At 42.1% G+C, this 20,363-nt stretch overlaps 1 protein-coding gene across 4 annotated transcripts in view; it reads left to right on the forward strand.

Annotated features, from left to right (window-relative positions):
* The first annotated feature begins 2,334 nt into the window (after window positions 1-2,334).
* e2f8 (E2F transcription factor 8) overlaps window positions 2,335-20,363 on the forward strand; it is a 31,976-nt gene continuing 13,947 nt past the window's right edge. Inside the window, exons 1-5 of one of the 4 annotated variants that reach the window (XM_048545028.2) lie at window positions 2,335-2,485; window positions 7,148-7,249; window positions 8,502-8,783; window positions 8,968-9,124; window positions 11,042-11,350. In XM_048545028.2, the coding sequence (XP_048400985.1) occupies window positions 7,157-7,249; window positions 8,502-8,783; window positions 8,968-9,124; window positions 11,042-11,350 (841 nt within the window). In that variant the 5' untranslated portion in view covers window positions 2,335-2,485; window positions 7,148-7,156. Of the gene's footprint in view, window positions 2,486-4,474; window positions 4,517-7,147; window positions 7,250-8,501; window positions 8,784-8,967; window positions 9,125-11,041; window positions 11,351-20,363 lie in introns of those variants that run through there. The other 3 variants (XM_048545030.2, XM_048545029.2, XM_048545031.2) reach the window with 3 other exon arrangements.

Here is a 20,363-nt window from a genome sequence, read left to right on the forward strand (position 1 = left end):
ACAATTTTGAAGAGCAGGAAGCTATCCTTGGTGCCCTAAACAATATTTATTCCTAAATCTACATCACCAAAACAATACTCGGTCATTATCATTATTTTTGGGAATTTGTTGTGCGCAAATTGGCTGCTCTATTTCCTTTGTTACAAGCGTAATAATTCAGAAGCATTTCACTTTCTGTAAAGCGCTTTGAGCTAATCTGATGGTTGTGGACAATGTAACATTTGACAAAGTTTTGCTTTTGTTTTATTAGTATAGCCCAAGCTTAGCCTCAGCCAATACAGATAATAAAATATGCACTGAATAGCGATCAAAAATGAAAAAGGTGATTGACTTTAGGCCCTCTCAATTCAGTATGCCTTAATACCACAATGGAATATGCATCCGCTCAATCAATGGGGTCAGCAGTCTGTAGTATTTCACAACAACGACGAAATTACGTAAATCTTTCTCTGAAGCATATCCTGCAAGTGACTTTTGACTTCCATGCCATCTATTATTTACAGCCACAAGAAACTAATTATATTCATTAACAAAGGTCAAATTGCTCTTTCTATTTCTCTACTAAGATTATCATTTTGCATATAGACAAGCGGAGGCCGGAAGAACATAGCAAGCCAAGCAGTATCTGGAGGAACAGAGCAGTCAACGTTTCGCTTATTACCCTTCTTGACTTCTGATGGCTAGCTTCAATTGCCATCGATGGTAAAATATCTTGCTGAAAATACTACGCTTGATGCTCAGGAGTAAATACGCACTATTCATTTTAATTTAGAGCAAAAATGCCTTAACACACAGAAAGAACAAATCATACTACCTCATTCATGCTCAGCTAATTTGACCTGATCAAACCATAACGCTGGGTCTTCAAGATCCTCCAAAAATATTGCATACATATAAAGAACATATTTGCAAACCCTCAAACATCAAGTGACAGCCAAGGTGGAAACTTTTACAATATTTGTCTGGTTGATGTAATGATGGATGCTATCATTGTAGTATCAGCTTTCCATCTTTGAGGAATTAAGCAGTATTCAACTTGCAATCAACAAGCTGCCAGAGGAAGCAGTTAAGGCTGCAGTGGCTCAGTGGATAGCACTGCTGCTTCACATTACCAGGCGTCTCAGGCAACTGGCTGTGTGGAGTTTGCGCGTTCTCCCGGTGTCTGCGTGAGTTTCCTCCGGGTGCTCTGGTTTCCTCCCAAAGATGTGCAGACTAGGTGGATTGGCCATGCTAAATTGCCCATAGTGTCGAGGGATGTATAAATTAGGGGGATGAATCTGAGTGGGATGCTCTGAGGGTGGGTGTGGGCTTGTTGGGCTGAAGGGCCTGTTTCCACACTCTAGGGGATTCTAAGAATTACATCTAAAAGGCAACTAGATGGAAAGGTTGAGACTGATATGGGCCAAATACTGGCAAATTGGAATGAATCAGTTTAGGATACCTGGTTTGCATGGACGAGTTGGACCAAGGGGTCTATTTAGTGCAGTATAACTCTATGGCTCTGTAGAGTTTGAATTTGATCAGGACATTTTTTTAAGCTGACGTTGGATTGTCTAAATAACCTGTTAATGGGAACGAGAATATTCAAGACGAACAAAAAAAAATCGAAACATTGTCAAACAATTAAAATCGAGAAGTCTGCAAAAAAAATTCCGGCTCCATCAGCTTTTCACGATTTCAATTTGCACTGAGAACGTGAGAAAAGGTTACAAAGGCTTCCCACCAGTTCATCCGCGCTTAGTTCTGAACAATTCATTATCACCTTATTTGTGGTTCAAACTAAAACCAGATTTTAAAACTATTTATACTCATACTCCTCGTCCTGTTTTTCTATTACATGCTTTGAAGAAAACAACCTTCTGCGTTAGTTGAAATACGTCTGAATGCAGCAGTAACGCGTTCATTGAGCAGATGTCCAAACATTTGGGAGAAAGCTACCATATAGTTGGAACGTATAACAACTCATTATTTATACAAATGTCAGTGACCTGAACGCATGCACTTTTTAAAGCAATTAGTGGAAACTGAACTGCTAATACATGTAAGGCAATATACCGCCTAGCATTAAACAGTTCAGAAATGTCCTGAAGGTGGCGAGGGAGGAAGTGAGAAAGGAAGCAGGTACTTCACCCGAAGAATAAATTGATGTCCTTGTTTATTTTTTGCGCGCCCTTTCCCCCGCCAATTTTACCCGGCGGTCCAAAAGTTAATGTATGTTCTGGGATTGGTCAGAAAAAGTTTTTTGGGCAAGGTCCTGATTGGTGGAGAAGTTCTAGAGGGGCGGAGTCGGTGAAACAGGACGAGAAATGAACCTCAAACTCCCACCCCATCCAACATTTCAGTGTTTCTCATTTAGGAAGTTCCCGGGCAACTTTAATCACAAGTGTTGTGTGAGTTTTTTTAATGACAATGGCAAAAGCTCAATTGAACAGATTCATCTTTCAGCAGCAAAGCAATGAGTGATTAACAAGAAAAGTTTGTTCGGGTAAGGTTTTGCAACACGTATTTACGTTGTCTTGTAGAGTGTGCTTTTTGCCTTCATGGGTTCTGAGTACCGTATTAAGGCGGGTAAACTTCACTCACTGCAAGTGGTGATCATCTTTCATTTTTGATCTGGGTGAAGAGGATTAGGATTCACTCTCTCACCCTTTCACCGCCAACCCCGACCATTGCATTTTATTTTGTTCTTGAGGTTGCATTTGTTAGATCACAAACTGAATCGTGCACGACTTACTGATCATATAGGCAATATCAGACAGTTCTGGAGATGATCTTTTCAGATAGTCATACAGCACGCAAACAAACCCTTCGATGCAACCAGTCCGTACCGAACATAATCTCAAACTATACTACTCCAATCTGCCTGCTCCTGGCCCATATCCCTCCAAACCTTTCCTATTCCTGTACTTATCCAAATGTCTTTTCAACGTTATAATTGTACCCACGTCTGGAACTTTTTTTTGGTGCCTTCAAATTTTCGATTTTTTTTTCAGTTGGCCTAAAGCATTAATTCAGTTTATCTCTGTAGAGGTTTCCAGACCTGTTGAATGTTTGCAGCATTGCCAGTTATGTTTAAAACCAAAATTGTCACATCTATTTTATATTGACGGTCCTCTTTTGCTGTTGGCATTGGTGCCGATAACGTGAAGTAAGCTGGGAAGGACAACAAGCTGTTATACAAACTAAACAAAACATTGCATTTATCTGCACAAACTTGATTTTTACACTAAATGATGAAGGCTGTTATGACGATATAGCCAGGCGTTCGTTACTGATAGCAGTACCTCTGCCCTGTGCATCAGGACAGGCGTAAGCCATTCAGCCCATCGAGCTTGCTCCACCATTCAATAAGATCATGACTCATCTGATTGTAGTCTCAACTCCACGTTCCCGTTTACAACCAATACAGTTTGACTCCGTAGGTGGTCAGTAATCTAGCAAATTGTGCCTTAAAAAATATTCCATACCTCTGCCTCCACTACTGCCCTGGGGGGGAGGAGAGTGTTCCTAAAACTCATGATCCCTTCAGACGCGAGATTTCTCCGCATTTCTATCTTAGGAGATTCCTGATTTTTAGACTGTGTACTAGGGAGCAGGGAGCAACATCCTTTCGGCATCCACTCTGCTAAGTCCATTTGGGGTCTTGTGTTTTGCGCCCAGGATTTAAAAAGCGTCCCTCCCAGAGGCTGTTCCTCAAACCCAACAAACCCGGGGGTCGGAAATGAGAGCCTCTTTCTCTCCCCCCGTCTATTCCCTGACCGACCTCACCGTGCTTGACCTCCCTCCGAAATTCTTAACCTAAATATTTTTCGTCTCCCTGCCTCGTACCTTCCAACATACTCTGACCGATCAGCCCCCGCTGCTTTCGGGGTGCCTCCTTTTATCAGTACTCTATCTCCTCATCCTGATTCCACCCGCCGCCGCCGCAATTAATCCCTACCCACTGATTTCCACCTGATTACTTGCCTTCCACTCTTTCTCCCTCTCAACCCCTATTTTCTCTTCCCCCTCCCCCATCCCCCTCTTATTCCCCACTTCCCCCCCCCCCCCATTTCCTCTGATTCCCACCCCCCAACATCTTTGAGCCACGGGCTCACATTCAAACTCTAACGGCACGGGCTCGTGTTCTGGAACCCGCTGCCGCGCGGGAAAAGCCGTTCAAACCCGTTGCCCGCTAAACCGCCGCCACCTCACGGCCAGCCGGAGCGGAGGCTGGGGTGGGGGCTGGGTAGGGGAGTTTGGGGGCGGGGAGGTGCAAGCGCTGTGCCCGGCTTCCGAGCGTTTTGTTCATTTCTTTTACCCAGCGACCGCCGGAGCGAGAGGTCGGGTCTGGTGCCGCCCGCCCGCCTCCTCCCCCACCCCCACCCCCGGGCAGCACCATCGTCGCAGGCTGAAATCAGGGCAGGGAGGGAAAAGACGTTACCCGCCATCTCTTTCGCCCCCACATCTCCAAGCCCTTCCGGCCAACAAATCAAATCTAACCACCCTTCCTCAGGAGTTTGTCCATCCTTGAGAGGTATTTGTTTTTAAATGTGTCTTTATTATTGTATTTGTTCACTCACTGGGCTCCGAAACCGCTTCGGTGATGGACCGGGCGCGCGCGGGATGTTTTCGTTTACGCGCCAAATTTCAAAAGGTGAAAGGGAGGCGGGGAAATGAAACTTCAAGGAGGCGGGCGGAAGAGCCCCGCCCCCTCTCCCTATTCTCATTGGTACAGCGCCGGCAGAGTTTGGACGGTCGCTCGGGGTAACGCGGTGACAATTGGTCGCTCTCCGATGCCAATCACTTCCCTCTGACCGCGCCCCCTTTCCCCTCCTATCTCGCCAATTCACCTGGTCTCTGAGAAAGAGAACTACGCACGGGGTTGTGAGGATGGCACTTATGGATTCTGCTCATTGAAAATAATTTACATTTCAAGCCTTCTGAGCCTTTTCTTTCTCTTTTGTATCCATCAATTCTCTCCAACCACTTCACCAGATCCTTGCACAGTCTTTTTTCCCTTTTGTACATGGAGCTTGCTATGCACATATTGGCTCTCGTTTTCTTATCCCTGAACTCAGTGGGGTAGGGTAGGCTTTCATCCACTGGAGTTTAGAAGAGTAAGGGACCACGAAGGGTCCATGCCCAAAACGTCAGCTTTTGTGCTCCTGAGATGCAGCTTGGCCTGCTGTGTTCATCCAGCTTCACACTTTGTTGTCTTGGATTCTCCAGCATCTGCAGTTCCCATTATCACTGATCGTTGGATTCAAGTAGCTTGATTTGTGAAGCAAAGTAATGCGAAAAGAGTGGGTTGAATTCCTGCACCAGCTGAGGTTACCCATGAGGGATGTTCCTTATCAACTCTCCCCATGCTACACTTGTCCCCACACCTCCTCCCTCACCCCTATCCCAGGCCCCAAGATGACATTCCACATTAAGCAGAGGTTCACCTACACATCTGCCAATGTGGTATACTGCATCCACTGTACCCGGTGCGGCTTCCTCTACATTGGGGAAACCAAGCGGAGGCTTGGAGACCGCTTTGCAGAACACCTCCGCTCAGTTCACAACAAACAACTGCACCTCCCAGTCGCAAACCATTTCCACTCCCCCTCCCATTCTCTAGATGACATGTCCATCATGGGCCTCCTGCACTGCCACAATGATGCCACCCAAAGGTTGCAGGAACAGCAACTCATATTCCGCCTGGGAACCCTGCAGCCTAATGGTATCAATGTGGACTTCACCAGTTTCAAAATCTCCCCTTCCCCAACTGCATCCCTAAACCAGCCCAGTTCGTCCCCTGCCCCCACTGCACCACACAACCAGCCCAGCTCTCCCCCTCCACCCACTGCATCCCAAAACCAGTCCAACCTGTCTCTGCCTCCCTAACCTGTTCTTCCTCTCACCCATCCCTTCCTCCCACCCCAAGCCGCACCTCCATCTACCTACTAACCTCATCCCACCTCCTTGACCTGTCCGTCTTCCCTGGACTGACCTATCCCCTCCCTACCTCCCCAGCTATACTCTCTCCACCTATCTTCTTTACTCTCCATCTTCGGTCCGCCTCCCCCTCTCTCCCTATTTATTCCAGTTCCCTCTCCCACCCCCTCTCTGATGAAGGGTCTAGGCCCGAAACGTCAGCTTTTGTGCTCCTGAGATGCTGCTTGGCCTGCTGTGTTCATCCAGCCTCACATTTTATTATCTTGGAATTCTCCAGCATCTGCAGTTCCCATTATCTCAGATGTGGTGACTCTCAGGTTAAGTCGCCATCAGTTTTCTCTGTCTCTCCATGAGATCCTCAGGGGCTTTAGCAAGAATGTATGTGAAAAGAATGCCTCAAGAGCTATGGGCCACAGTTTCAAAATACTGAATTGCCCAGTTAGGCCAGGGAGGAAGAGATGCTTTTTTTTTCTTGGTGATGAGCCTTCAGAGTTCAATTCCTCAAACAACGGTTCAATAAAAGTCCTTGTATATTTTCAAGACAGAGGTAGACAGAATTTTGAAAAGCAAGAGCTGAAAGGTTATCAGGGATGTGTGGGAATGTAGTTTACAATCAGATTTCTTTTGTGTTTCTATCAGCTGCGCTCTTCTTGATTGATAGAGCAGGCTCAAGGACCAGAATAGCCTCCTACTTCCAACTTGCAAGCCTGCGAAAAGACCTTCATTGGATGTAAAGTCTTTGTGCTTTCCCAAAGTTGTGAAAAGTGCTATATAAATATCAGACTTTCTTTCTATTCAGTTGTTCTATCCAGTTAGCATTCTTATTATTCAGGTGCATTGAAATATGATGTGAGATGTGATTTTATCATGTGGCAGGGCAAAAAAGCAGGCCTCAAGTTTACTGTAACCAAAACAGTGATTATAACCTCTACAATTATCATCATTCTAAGCCACATGCCAGCTTAATAAGCCAACTCAGCTATTCACTTCCCTTCTTTTAGCCAATTTTGTCTTTACTCAGGCTCACCTGTACATTTTATTTTGTTTCAAAGAATTATGTTCATTTCCCTTGCCTGCCTTTTAGACTTTTTTCTGACTTTGATAAAATCATTTGCAATTTGCAAACTACTTAATTTAAACCTACGTTTTAATTATGGTCAGATGACTAGATTAAAACATTTTGACATTGGATAAAAGTCAAATGATAATTTGTTATGATTTTTAGTCAGAGAAGATGACAAGCATTTGTTTAAATCTAAGCGAAAGCTTGAATACTGCTGATAGAAATGGAAATCCTGAAGAAGAAGTTACAGAAATCAACCAAAGAGTGAGTTGCTTGCAGTTTGTCCCATTTCCACTTTGCTGAACAAGTAATGTACTGTGGTATTATTGTGTGCCTGTGAGACTTAGTTCTGACCTGGTATTGTATGTGCTAATGATCTCGTAGGCAAGATGGATGGTTCATTCTTCTCCATTCTAGAGAGTATAAGCTAAGTATCATGTCTGAAATGCACGTTATATGCTAATAGCAATCACTGAATGTAGGGAGATGATGTAGTATTATTCACTGTTCCCTTCAAGCCAAGCAGCTGCTCTGAGGGTCCATGCATTCCATTCAACTTGCTGACGTCATGCCAACTCATTCACATCTGTTCGTCCAGCCACTGCTGCACTCAGAAGTGGAGAATTAAAGGGAACATAGATGATAATGTTGCAGGGTAGAAACCCCAAGGCCTAGGCTAATGCTTCATATTCAACCATCATACCTAATGAAATGTAAATTCAAGTTAATTACTAATTCTGGAATATAAGCTACTTCTTGCTATTATTGTCATGAAAACCCATCTCGTTCACTAACGTCCTTGAAGAATGGCAGATTTCCTTCTTTACTTGATGCGGCCTACTTGTGTTTCTAGATATGGTTGACTGTTGAGTGACCTACATTCAAGGGCAGTTAAGGCCAGGCAACAAATGCTGGCCTTGCCAGTGACAGTCACATGCATGGAAGGATTAGGATAATTTTCTAACACGGAATAATTAGGCCAGAAGGACACCTTTCAGCTGCCACTTGAAAGAGTTGGCTGTTCAGTGCAGGACAAGTTTCAAACCAGAACTACTTAATATCTGATAACATTTATTTAAATATTTATTTTGATGTGGTAGAAATATCATGTCTTCTTTACTATCTAGACGGTCATCAGATGTGGTCAGCATTTATTTCTGTTCTCTATCTGTCCTTCAGCAAGCTGAGTGGAGCCCCTTAAACTTTTGCGGTCCATGAAGTATAGGTACACCCACAGTGTAGTTAGGAAGGGAACTCCTGAATTTTGACCATGTGACATTGAAGGTACTATAGTTCCAAAGCAGGATGGTGTGTTGCTTGGAGGAGGACTTGCGGGTTTTGTTGATTACCTGGAACTGCTGCTGTTGTTTTAGTAAGATGTGATTAGTTAATTAATTGTTTTGAAAAAAGGGCTGATAACAACACAGCAGATCTGTGTATTTTGTATTAACTCTACAATGTGGTAAAAGTGATGCAAGATGCCAGAATGTTTGGATTTTCATATTTTTCCAAATAGGGAAATATATTTTTGGAACCACATAAAAAGGCTACAAAAACTCCACTGAAGCAACAATTGTCTACCTCGCATTCATTATTGGGAGCAATTAAACCAGACTTGGGAGCCATGACGACACCAACAAAGCTTCAGGAATCACCTGTTGGAGAGCCATGGACACCTACCGCTAATTTGAAAATGTTAATCAGCGCAGCTAGTCCAGAGATTAGGAGCAGAGAAAAGAAGAAACAGGAGCTACTTGTGGATGATGATCTTACTTCAGAGACTAATGAGAATTTACAGGTACACAAACTATTCAGAAGTACGTATGTGTAGTCCATTAGCAAAGCTCAATGTGGTGAGTTACATCATTATAAAATTAGACTTGGAGAACAAAATGTGATAAAAATAAAACCTATGAATACTACTACAAAAACATTTCCAAACAATGAATTAACGTCATGTAAAGTGTCTACTTGCATTTCAGGATCAATTGTCTGGGGAAGAATTTGAGAAATTTCATCCAAGTCGCAAAGAAAAAAGCCTGGGTTTGTTGTGCTATAGATTCCTGGCACGATACCCTGATTATCCCAACCCTGCACTGAACAACGATATATGTTTGGATGAAGTAGCAGCAGAATTGAGTGAGTTGCTGCATATATCTTGCATTGAGTAAATATGTATGATGGAGATGCAGCACTTAATGTTATGTTAATAAGGCCTGAAAGTTACTGCATTTGGTTTTGATTTAGTTTCAGGTATAAATTATTTTTGTTTGAGGTGTTGCCTACAGTTGGCAACTTCTCACAGGAATTTAATTCTAGCAATCGGCAATGATGATGTAATTTGCAAATAGTCATTTGGAACATATGGGCTTGGCCATTCTACTACTTTCATTTCTCAGAGAAATGCACTGTCTAATCAGAATCAACCTCCGTGATTTTAAATTCTGTGAAAGCCTGGCAACAGTCAACTGTTAACCATCATTAGCTGTCTGCCAATCAAGTCCACTTGCCAACCAATTAGTATTGGTATTCTTGTGAATTGTACCAACATATGCAAAACAAAAAATTGAACAAAGTGTCTCTTATTTTTTGTCCAGCAATTACTTAATTTCCTTGTGACCAAGATGCTGAAAGTGTAAAATAAAACAGGATATGCTGGAGAAACACTAAATGGAGAAAGAAACAATTCACAGTTCATGTCAGTTGATCATCCTCAGTACTAATGAAGTGTCCTATTAACTTACAACAGAGAGATTGCCAACTGGTTAGTAAGTATAAGCATTGCAAAGGAAAATGCAATTACTAATGATGATTGACAGTAAACTGCTAGGTTTTGATCAAATTTGATATCTGACATTGTGTCTGATTGGTCAATGCATTTCCCTGAGAAATTAAAACTAAAATGTCACAGCCAAGCCCATTTAAGCTGTTTTGGTTTACTTTAAGGCGTAAAGTCTTTTGATTATATGGTATGTGGAGCTTAATGCAAATGAGATTTCCAAGACTGTAATACCAGGTCATTCCATGAAAAATACTTGGCGGTATTCCTGTTCCTGAAATAGACTTCTGGTTACCATTTTAACTGATTTTAGGCCAGATATGTTATGGTACTCATTATGCCCTTATTTAAAAATAACCTGAACATAAAACGGTGTAAGCATAGGTTTATTCAGCTTTGTTGATCATCTTGGGCAACACAGTGACTAAATGGTTAGCACTGCTGCCTCATGGTGCCAGGGACCAAAGTTCGATTTCAGCCTCGGGTAACTGTCTGTGTGACGTTTGCACACTTGCCTCGTGTCTGCATGGGTTTCCTCTGGGTACTCCAGTTTCCTCCCACTGTCCAAAGATTTGCAGGTTAGGTGGCTTGACCATGCTAAATTGCCCATAACATGAAGGCTAGGTGGGTTAACCATGGGAAATGCAGGGTTTTAGGTTAGAGGGTGCGTCTGGGTGGAATGCCCTTTCCAGGGTTGTTGTGGACTCAATGGGCTGAATAGCCTGCTTCCACGCTGTGGGAATCCTATTCTGTGATTCTAACAAATGGGCATTGGATATCCACTTTAAAGGAGGATAACGATAAAGAGGAGGAAAAATAATTGGATGGCCCCTCTTGTGGCACAGTGGTAGTGTCCCTAGCCCGGACCAAGAGGCCTAGGGGCAAGTCGCACCTGCACTGGAGATGTGTAATAACTTCCAATGTTACACTGTGCACTTTTGTTTATCAGACAATAAATGATTAGACACAACGTAAAGTCAGCCTTCACTATTTAGACCTGCACATGAATAAAGTCAGTAAGATCATTTAAAAGAAGACTGTTGAAAACCTTTGACATGTGCACAAGAATCCTTGCCAAATACAGGAAAAGTGAATAAATAGAGATAGAGATGAGAAGAGCAGGTTAGGTTAGATGATGTAAGTATTATTGTAAAGCTTGATGTTTAGTAGATACTTTAATGATAAGCATATAATCCTGAAGGATCAAAGTGTGAATTTTCAGCAAATGAATACTAATCTGCATCATTTTAACAAAATTCTACTTATTTACTCAATAGATGTTGAACGTAGGCGTATCTATGATATTGTGAATGTTCTAGAAAGCTTGCATATGGTCAGCCGCCTTGCTAAGAATCGGTACCTGTGGCATGGTCGCCACAATCTTGCACACACACTGGGAACATTGAAGAATGTTGGTGAAGATCAAAAATATGCAGAACAGATGTTGCATATTAAGAAGAAAGGATTTGAGTTACATGAAAACTATATAAAAGAGCCACTACGTGAGCAAAATTCAACCAGTGTCAGTGAGGTGAAATCTAAAGAAATGTATTTTGTGGAACTTCCTGGAATGGAATTTAGAGCAGGTAAACGAGCATTATGGTTTAATATAGTATCAACTAATTTAAAGGACTGGAACTTCAAGGCATTTTGCACTTTGTTTGTTTCTTTGTAAACTTGTATGACTTTTTTTTTCTTTTTGTGGCAATGTTTACCTGCTATGAACACAGTTTTAAGTTTAGATATGAGAAGGCATCATTTAAACCATCAAATTCGTAAATGGTTTCAACCTGAAAGATAATTGTCAATTTTCTATACTTCAATAGCTTTGTTTCAGAGGTTTAGTCACAAAAATTAGCTGTATAAATATTTGACTCTTTGACATTTGCTTCTACCATTTCTTTCTGTCCATTCTCAAATCTTGTAATATGTAGTGACCATGATACAGAAGGTATCACAATCCATTTTATTGGCTTAGAAATATGAATTTTAGACACTGTTCTTCAAGTAGTGTGATACAGTTCTTTTTCCATCCACATGAACAAGCAGATAAGGTCTCAGCTAAGATCTTAGTCACATAATAATTGTGCTGATGTTTCTGATCTCCCTCGATTTTTTTTTTAATTAAGTATTAGCATAGATCAGGGCTTTGCAAAGCTTCAGCAAGCTGAAATTTTGGTGTGACGAGCTCTGAGGCAACAACAGCGAGCTGTACTCTTCCTGCTCCAACAGATCCTCACTCCCTCTTTTCTTACAAGATTGCAACAAATTTCAAGCCTCAGTTGAGACTCAGAATAGCAAAGTGTAAGGGAAGCACCTAAATTTTGCATTCCAATCCTGAAATGCGACTTGAATCTACAATTGTTTTCTCAGAAATGAGAGTGCTACAGTTATGCCAAGTTGACAAGTGAAATACTGGAGGCTATTTACTGTTGTCCACCAACCAATTTATCCATATTCCCAGTTAGACCTACATACATTTTGTTACTGTTGCTGCGTCCTTGAAATTATGTGCTGGAATTCCTTCGAAACTATTTACAATATGATAGTGTGGCAGTCAGATAAATTTTTACAAACTGTTTTATGCGAGTAACCTCGCATGATTTCAAATAAAGAATTTAGAATGTTTTACAGTGTTTTTTGGGTTTTGGTTTCAATACTGTAAATGTGAAACTCTTTCGACTGAGAGAACAATCAGTATCTTGAGGACACCTATTTTAGATAATTGGGAAAAGAACTAGTGGGGATATTAGACTTCTTTCTAATGTAATGAGTTCTGGTGGTCTGGAATGTGTTGCATGAAAAATAGGAGCTTTCAAATGGGCATTGGATATCCACTTTAAAGGAGGATAACGGTAAAGAGGAGGAAAAATAATTGGATGGCCCCTCTTGTGGCACAGTGGTAGTGTCCCTAGCCCGGACAAAGAGGCCTAGGGGCAAGTCGCACCTGCACTGGAGATGTGTAATAACATCTCTGAACAGGTTCATTAGGCAAAATAGATGGGAAAAAAAATTTTAAAGGCACAACTGGCCTCCTGTCCTGTGAAGCTTACTTCAATTGCTGTGGAAAAATACAGAAAACTGGCTAAAGTGAACCAGAAAATTTAAGTTAACAGTCAATCAACAGAGGTGCAGTGGAACATAGGAACAGAAGTAGGCCATTCAGCCCCTTGAGCCTGTTCTGCCATTCTAAGACCCTGGCTGATCTGTAGCTAAATTCTATATTTCTGCCTTTGGCTCTTATTCCTTAATACTTTTGCTTAACAAAAACCTATCTATTTCAGACTTAAAATGAAGAATAGATCTAGCATGAGCTGCTATTTGTAGCAGAGAGTTTCAAACCTCTTTCACCTGTCCTCATTGATCTGGCCCGAATTATCAGACAATGCCGCATAGTTCCGGAACCTCCAAACAGTGGGAATAACCTGTCTTTTCCTGTCAATATCTAGAAGACTTTGAGATCATCCCTCAGCCTTCTAAATTTTAGAGAAAACATGTCTAATTTGTGTAATGTCTTCTTATAACTTAACCTTGAAATCCAAGTGTCATTCTCATAAGCCCACGTTATACTCCCTTCAAGGCAATGTATTGTCCTTAAGGTGTGGTTCTCAGAAGTGCGCACAATGCTCCAAGTGGGGTCTAACCAGTGGCAGAATTTCAAGGAAAGACTTCAAATAGACAATAAATACAGTCCCACAAAGAAAAATTTCTGGAGAGGTATCCGTTAGGCATGGTTAACTAAAACATAGTTAAATATTGTATTCAATTTTAAAAGCATATTATTGTGCAATTATCAGGTGAGAGGCTTTTCCCTGGAGGGAACACACACGCGCACACACACACACACACACACACACACACACACACACACACACACACACACACACACACACACACACACACACACACACACACACACACACAGTCACTCGAGGGTGGAATTGAACCTGGGTCCTCGGCGCCGTGAGGCAGCAGTGCTGACTACTGAGTCACTGTGCCGCCCCAGTCTTGTTTCTGGTTTTGTACCATAATGGTATGTAGATAAAGTCTATTTCAACATGTTTGTTAATTGCATCGGCGGAATAACATTCAGGTCAGCAGCTCCCTGAAAGTGGCAAAACAGTGGATAAAGTGATTAAGTAGGCAAATGGCCTGCTTGCCTTCACTGGTTTGGGCAAAGAGTACATAGAACATTACAGCACAGTACAGGCCCTTCAGCCCTCGATGTTGTGCCGACCTGTCATACCGATCTGAAGCCCATCTAATCTACACTATTCCATGTACGTCCATATGCTTATCCAATGACGACTTAAATGTACCTGAAGCTGGCGAAGTATAAAAATTGGCAAGTCCTGTTGCAGCTATATAGAACTTTAGTCAGGCCACATTTGGAATATTGTTTACTGTTCTGATCAGCATGTTACCAGAAGAATGTGAAGGCTTTGAAGAGGGTTCAGAAAGGGTTTATCGGGATGTTGCCTGCTTTGGAGGGTATTAGTGATGAGGAATCATTGGGCCAACTTGGTTTGTTTTCAGTTGAAAATCAAAGGATGATGGGGGACTGGAGCGATCCTTACAAAATTATGAGAGGCATTGATAGAATTGATAATCGGGGTCTTTTACCCATGGTAGAAATGTCAGTTATGAAGTGACATAGGTTTAAGGTAAAAAGGGATAAGTTTAAAGGACTTGTGACAAGTGGGTTTTTAAGTAGCTGAATGCACAACAAGAGGAGCAGATGGAGATGGATGCAATAACAACGTTTGAGCGGCATCTCGACAGTTATTTGAATCTCAGGGAGTAGAAGGATATGGACAAAATGGAGGCAAATGATTTTTAATTCAGAAGGGCATCATGTGTCAGTGCAGTTTTGGTGGGCAGAAGGGCCTGGTCCTGTACTGCACTGTTCTTTGTTCTATAAGGGAACCAACAAGAGGAAAAAAACAGACTTGACCTCATCCTTACCAATCTGCCAGCTGGAGATATATCTATGACAGTATTGGTAAGAGTGATCATTGGACAGCCCTTAGGGAGACCAAGTCCCACCTCCAAATTGAGAACACATTCCACAGTGCTGAATGGCACTACTACAGCGCTAAATGGGACAGATTTCAAATAGATCTAACAACTCAAGACTGGGCATCCATGAGGTTCTGTGGGCCATCAACAGGAGCAGAAGTGTACTCTAAAACAATCTGCAAACTCTTAGCCTGGCACATTTCCCACTCAACCATTAACTTTAAGCCAGAGGATCAAACCTGGGTCATGGGGCAGCAGAAAAATATGCCAGGAGCAACATCAGGAATACTTAAAAATGGGGTGTCAACCTGGTGAAATTACCACCCAAGAGTATTTACATGCCAAAAAGTATAGCATCAAGTGAAAGACAAAGCTAATTAATCGCACAACCAATGGATCAGGCCTAATGTCTGCCGTTCTGCTATATTAAGTTGTGAATGGTGGTGGACAATTAAATAACTCACTGGAGGAGGATGCTGCACAAATATTCCCAACCTCATTGATAGAGTCCAAGACCTCAGTGCAAAAGGTAAGGATGAAGAACTCACAGCAATCTTCATCCAGAAGTGCCAAGTGGATGATCTGTCTTAGTCTCCTCCAGTTCTCCGGCACCATAAATACCAGTCTTCAACCAATTTGATTAATTTCATTCAATATCAAGAAACAATTGGAGACACTATATTTTGCAAAGGCTATAGACCCTGGGAGCATTCCAGCAATAGTAATGAAGATTGGTGCTCTAGAACTTGCCACTCCCCTAGTCAAGCTGCTCTAGTACAGTTAGAACACTGGTATCTTTCTGACAATACAGAAAATTGCCCAGCTATGGCCTGTACACAAAAAGCAAGTCAAATCCAACACAGCCAATTACCGCCCCGTCAGACTGCTCTCAATCATCAGAAAAGTAGGAAGGTGTCATTAACAGCACTATCAAGTAGCACTGGCTCAGCAGTAACCTGCTCACTGACACCCCAGTTTGGTTTCTGCCAGCTCCTGACTTCATTACAGCCCTGGTTCTAACGTAGCCAAAAGCACTAAATTCCAGGGGTGAAAGGAGAGTGACTACCATAGAGAGGGAGTTCCAGAATTTTGACCCAGTAATCATGAAAGAATGGTGATATATTTCCTTGACATCAAGGCCACATTCAATCAAGTGTGGCAATAAGGAGCCCAAGAAAAACTGGAATCGATGGATATCAGGGAAACTCTCTGCTGTCGGAGTCATATTTGGCACATAGCAAGATGGTTGTGGTTGTTGGAGGTCAGTCATCTCCGCTCCAGGAATCTGCAGGAGTTCCTCAGAGAAGTGTCCTGGGCCCAACTATCTTCAGCTGCTTCATCAATGGCCTTTCCTCCATCAGAAGGGGGGATATTCGCCAATGATTGCACAGTGTTCAGTACAGTTTACAACTCCCCAGCTACTGAAGCAGTTCATGTTCATGTTCACACAAATGCCAGGCAATGACCATCACCGATAAGATACAATCTAAACACCACCCTTTGATATTCAATGATGTTCCCACCACTGAATCCCCACTATTAACATCTGAGGGATTACCATTGATAAATACAATGGCTACAAGAGCAGATCAGAGGTTAGGAATACTGCAGCAAGTAACTTGTCTCCTGACTCCCCACAGCCAGTCCATCACCTGAAAGGCATAAGCCAGATTGTGATGGAATACTTTCCATTTGCCTGGATGAGTGCAGCTCCAGCAACACTCGAGATGCTTAACAGCAGTCAAGACAAGGCAGCTTGCTTGACAGGCATCACATCGACAAGATACACTGCAGGATTTCATCAAACGTCTTTCGACAGCATCCTCCAAACTCATGACCGCTTCCATCTAGAAGGACAAAGGTAACAAACACACAGGAACTCTACAATCTGCAAATTCCCTTCCAAGTCAGTCACCACCCTGACTTGGATATATGTCACCATTCTTTCACTATTGCTGAGTCAAAATTCTGGAACTCCCTCCCTGTAGCCTACCTACAGCATGTGTACTGCGGCAGCTCAACGCCATCTTCTCAAGGGTAACTAGGATGGGAAATAAATGCTGGCCACCCAGCAATGCCACACCCAACGACTGAATTTAAAAAAAGATGTCATATCAAAGGTTATTGTGGAAAATGAAAGCTCATCGTCTAGGGAGGTAACTTATTGGCTTGCGTATAAGATTGGCGAACTAATAAGAAATAATAGGTACCAATGATCATTTTCTAGTTGGCAAGATGTGATGAGAGATATGGCACTGTTTAACAACTTGCATAAATAATTTGGATGATGATTCTAAAGGTACATTTCGCTAATGACACAAAGATAGGTAGGAAAGTAAATTGTGAAGAGACTGTGAGGAAGCTACAAAAGAATACAGGTTAAAAGTAAAAGAGCTGTGGATACTGTAAATCAAAAACAGAAATTGCTGGAAAAGCGCAGCAGATCTGGCAGCATCTGAGAAGAGAAATCAGAGTTAACATTTTGGGTCCGGTGACCCTTGTTCTGAAGTTCTGAGGAAGTTCTACTGAACTTTTCCAGTAATTTCTGTGAAAGGGATACAGGTAGTTGGTGAGTGGACAAAGATCAGGCAAATAGGGTATAATCTGGGAAAATGTAAAAGAATCCATTTTGGCAAGAAGAATAAAGAAATAAACCTGTTATCTAAATGGTGAGAGATTGCAGATGTCTGAAATATAGAGGGATCTGGATGCCTGAGTGCATGAATCGCAGAAAGCACAGCAAGTGATTTGGAAAGCCAATAGAATGTTGTTTGTTGCAAGGGAACTAGAATACAAACATGGGGATGTGTGATAAAGGTTCATACATTGTTATTATTCAGTAACTTGAGCTCTGATGTGAACAGAACCACATACAGCTTTAAGTTTGATTTGTATTTCTATATTGTGTGGGTTAAGAAGGGGAGACATAAGGTAAAATTTTACCAGGCTCTGAATGATATGGGCAATTTGTAAGTCAGTTGGGAAAATATGTTGAGAATAGAAAAATTAGATTGTCAACATCAAGAAAAATGGGTCAGATATTCCACCTAAGGTTTTAACAGTTAAACAAGAATCTTATTAGTGAGTGTCAGATGCACAGGATGTGTGCAATGTAACCTGTATGCCTGTCTAAATTGTTTTGATCTGTACATCCTTACTTATTATGATCTGCTTGTACTGCTCATAAACAAAGCTTTTTGGTGTACTTTGGTACACGTGACAATAAATCAATCAATCAATCAAATGTGCATTAATATCTCATTATTTATCTCATCTCACATTGAGTATAGGAGTTGAGATATCATGTTGTAGCTGTACAAAATAATAGGTTAGTCCATTTTTGGAATACTGCTCTCAATTTTGGTCTCCTTTCTATAAACATGGAAGCGTTCAGAAAATGTTTACAAGGATGTTGCTGGGTTTGGAAGGTTTCAGCTATAGGGAGAAGTTGAATAGGCTGGGACTCTTTTTTTTTTTCCCCCCTGGAACATCAGAGGCTGTAGGGTGACCTTTATCGAGGTTTATAAAATTGTGAAGGGCATAGATAGGGTAAATAGGCAAAGTCTTTTCCCAGAGGTGAGGGAGTCCAAAACTAGAGGGCGTAGGTTTCTGGTGAAAGGGGAAAATTTTAAAAGGAGCCCGAGGGACAACTTTTTCACGCAGAATGATATGTGTATGGAATGAGCTGCCAGAGAAACTGGTGCAGGCTGATACAATTACAACATTTAAAAGGCATCTGGATGGGTACATGAATAGGAAGGGTTCAGAAGGATATGGGCCAAATGCTGGCACATAGGAGTAGATTTATAATAGGGTACCTGGTTGACATGGACAAGTTGGACCGAAGGATCTTCTGTTTCCTTATTGTATAACTCTGACTCTATGACCTCTTTTGTATGCAGTTTGCTACTTTCCCAGGTAGCGGAGAGAAACCAGACAGAAACAATTCCAGACATGAAAGTCTGAATAAGTACTTGGTGGCTGCAGCCCACAAGTGTCTTCTCCATGCAGCCATCTTGTCCATAATTCCCAACATCTCAGGGCATGCTGCGTGGGCAGTGACCATTTGTACCCATCATCTACACAGATTAGCATCATACTTGGACCAGCCTCACCACAGTATCATGGTGCCCCTCCAGCTCGCTTACAGTACAGTTCGCCTTTTCAGTACTGTACGTTGGAGCTCACTGACCCTTTACGTTGCAGTGCTTCTGCTTTACAAGCAAGGGCGGGCAACCATCTCGTATATCAGACGACTGTGCAGGTCAGGCCTTCTAACTTGCTGTCTTAGCAGTCACTCATTTTCCACCTCTATCACGTGCATATTAGAGTCTCATTCAGAACTTTCAGCCTCTCTTCTATCTTGCCTTACTTCTTAGCGCAGTCAGAAAGCCAGGCAGCTTGTTATGTGTGCCAACAATCACAGTCGAAGCAGAAGAAAAATTGCAGGAGCTACTCACTTCACCTTGTACTATAATTATGAACATTGTTATCTTATACGCTCTGATAAAGTAGTGTTGGAGGGGACGATTCTCATTCTCCCTACAAACAGAACTTGATGTCTCTTTCTGTATGAATGCCAAATGGTTTGTACACCATACATCTGATTCAGGCCAACAATTGTAATGGTCTGTGTAGAGGCTTCCCATTTCCCTCCTTCTCAGAAGCGTCCATGTCTTAGTATTTTGAGGATTGAGTTTAATTGTAATTTGTGTGTGCTGCAACTGTTGACTGTTCATATTACTGAGGAACTGCTTTGTTTCCGGCATTGCTGACATAGGCTCATTGGAACTGTAAAAATGGATCTAAACACAGAAGTTGCTGTCATCTGTGTCTGCGTCTACTGCATGAAGAGAATCCACAGAAGTTGATGGGAAATATATGCATCTTGATGCCCAATCTCCAGCAGATGTGTAGCAGCCTCCTGGTGTGGAATTTACAGCCAATGGTGCCCACATGAAGTGGTAAAAGTGCAGGAGACCCAGAGTTACTTGTCTTTCCTGGAATGATGTGCAGATGAGAGCAAATGACACTCCCAATGTGTATAGAGGTGGCAGTCAGAACATTATGTCATGATGTCCATCATATGTGTATTGCAACATGTTCCACTGGAAACAAGGACCATAAAATGTCTCTTCAACATTGGATTCCCACATTGGTCAGAGCTGACCGTCTATTGCACTGCAGACAGAAGACAATGCATAATCTTTGGCTGCTTTTGGCCAGACAGCTGGAAGATACAACAACATTATAAGTATTTTCTAATCAATCTGCTCAGAGATACCATTTCACACTTCAGGAGCAGGTGTAACTTGAACCCAGGCCTCCTGCCTTAAAAGTAGGGACACAACTGCCAGACCACCTGAGCCCCTTGGGGGAGGTGATGGCCTAGTGGTATTATTGCTGGACTGTTAATCCAGATCCCCAGATAATGTTCTGGGGACCTGGATTCAGGAATCCCGCTGCAACAAAGGGTGGAATTTGAATTTAAATATCTGCACTTAAGAATCTAATGATGACCACGAATCCATCATCAGTTGTAGGAAAAACCCATCTAGTTCACTAATGTCATTTAGGGAA

Source organism: Stegostoma tigrinum, chromosome 17 (assembly GCF_030684315.1).
Source record: "Stegostoma tigrinum isolate sSteTig4 chromosome 17, sSteTig4.hap1, whole genome shotgun sequence".
NCBI classification, from domain to species: Eukaryota; Metazoa; Chordata; class Chondrichthyes; order Orectolobiformes; family Stegostomatidae; genus Stegostoma; species Stegostoma tigrinum.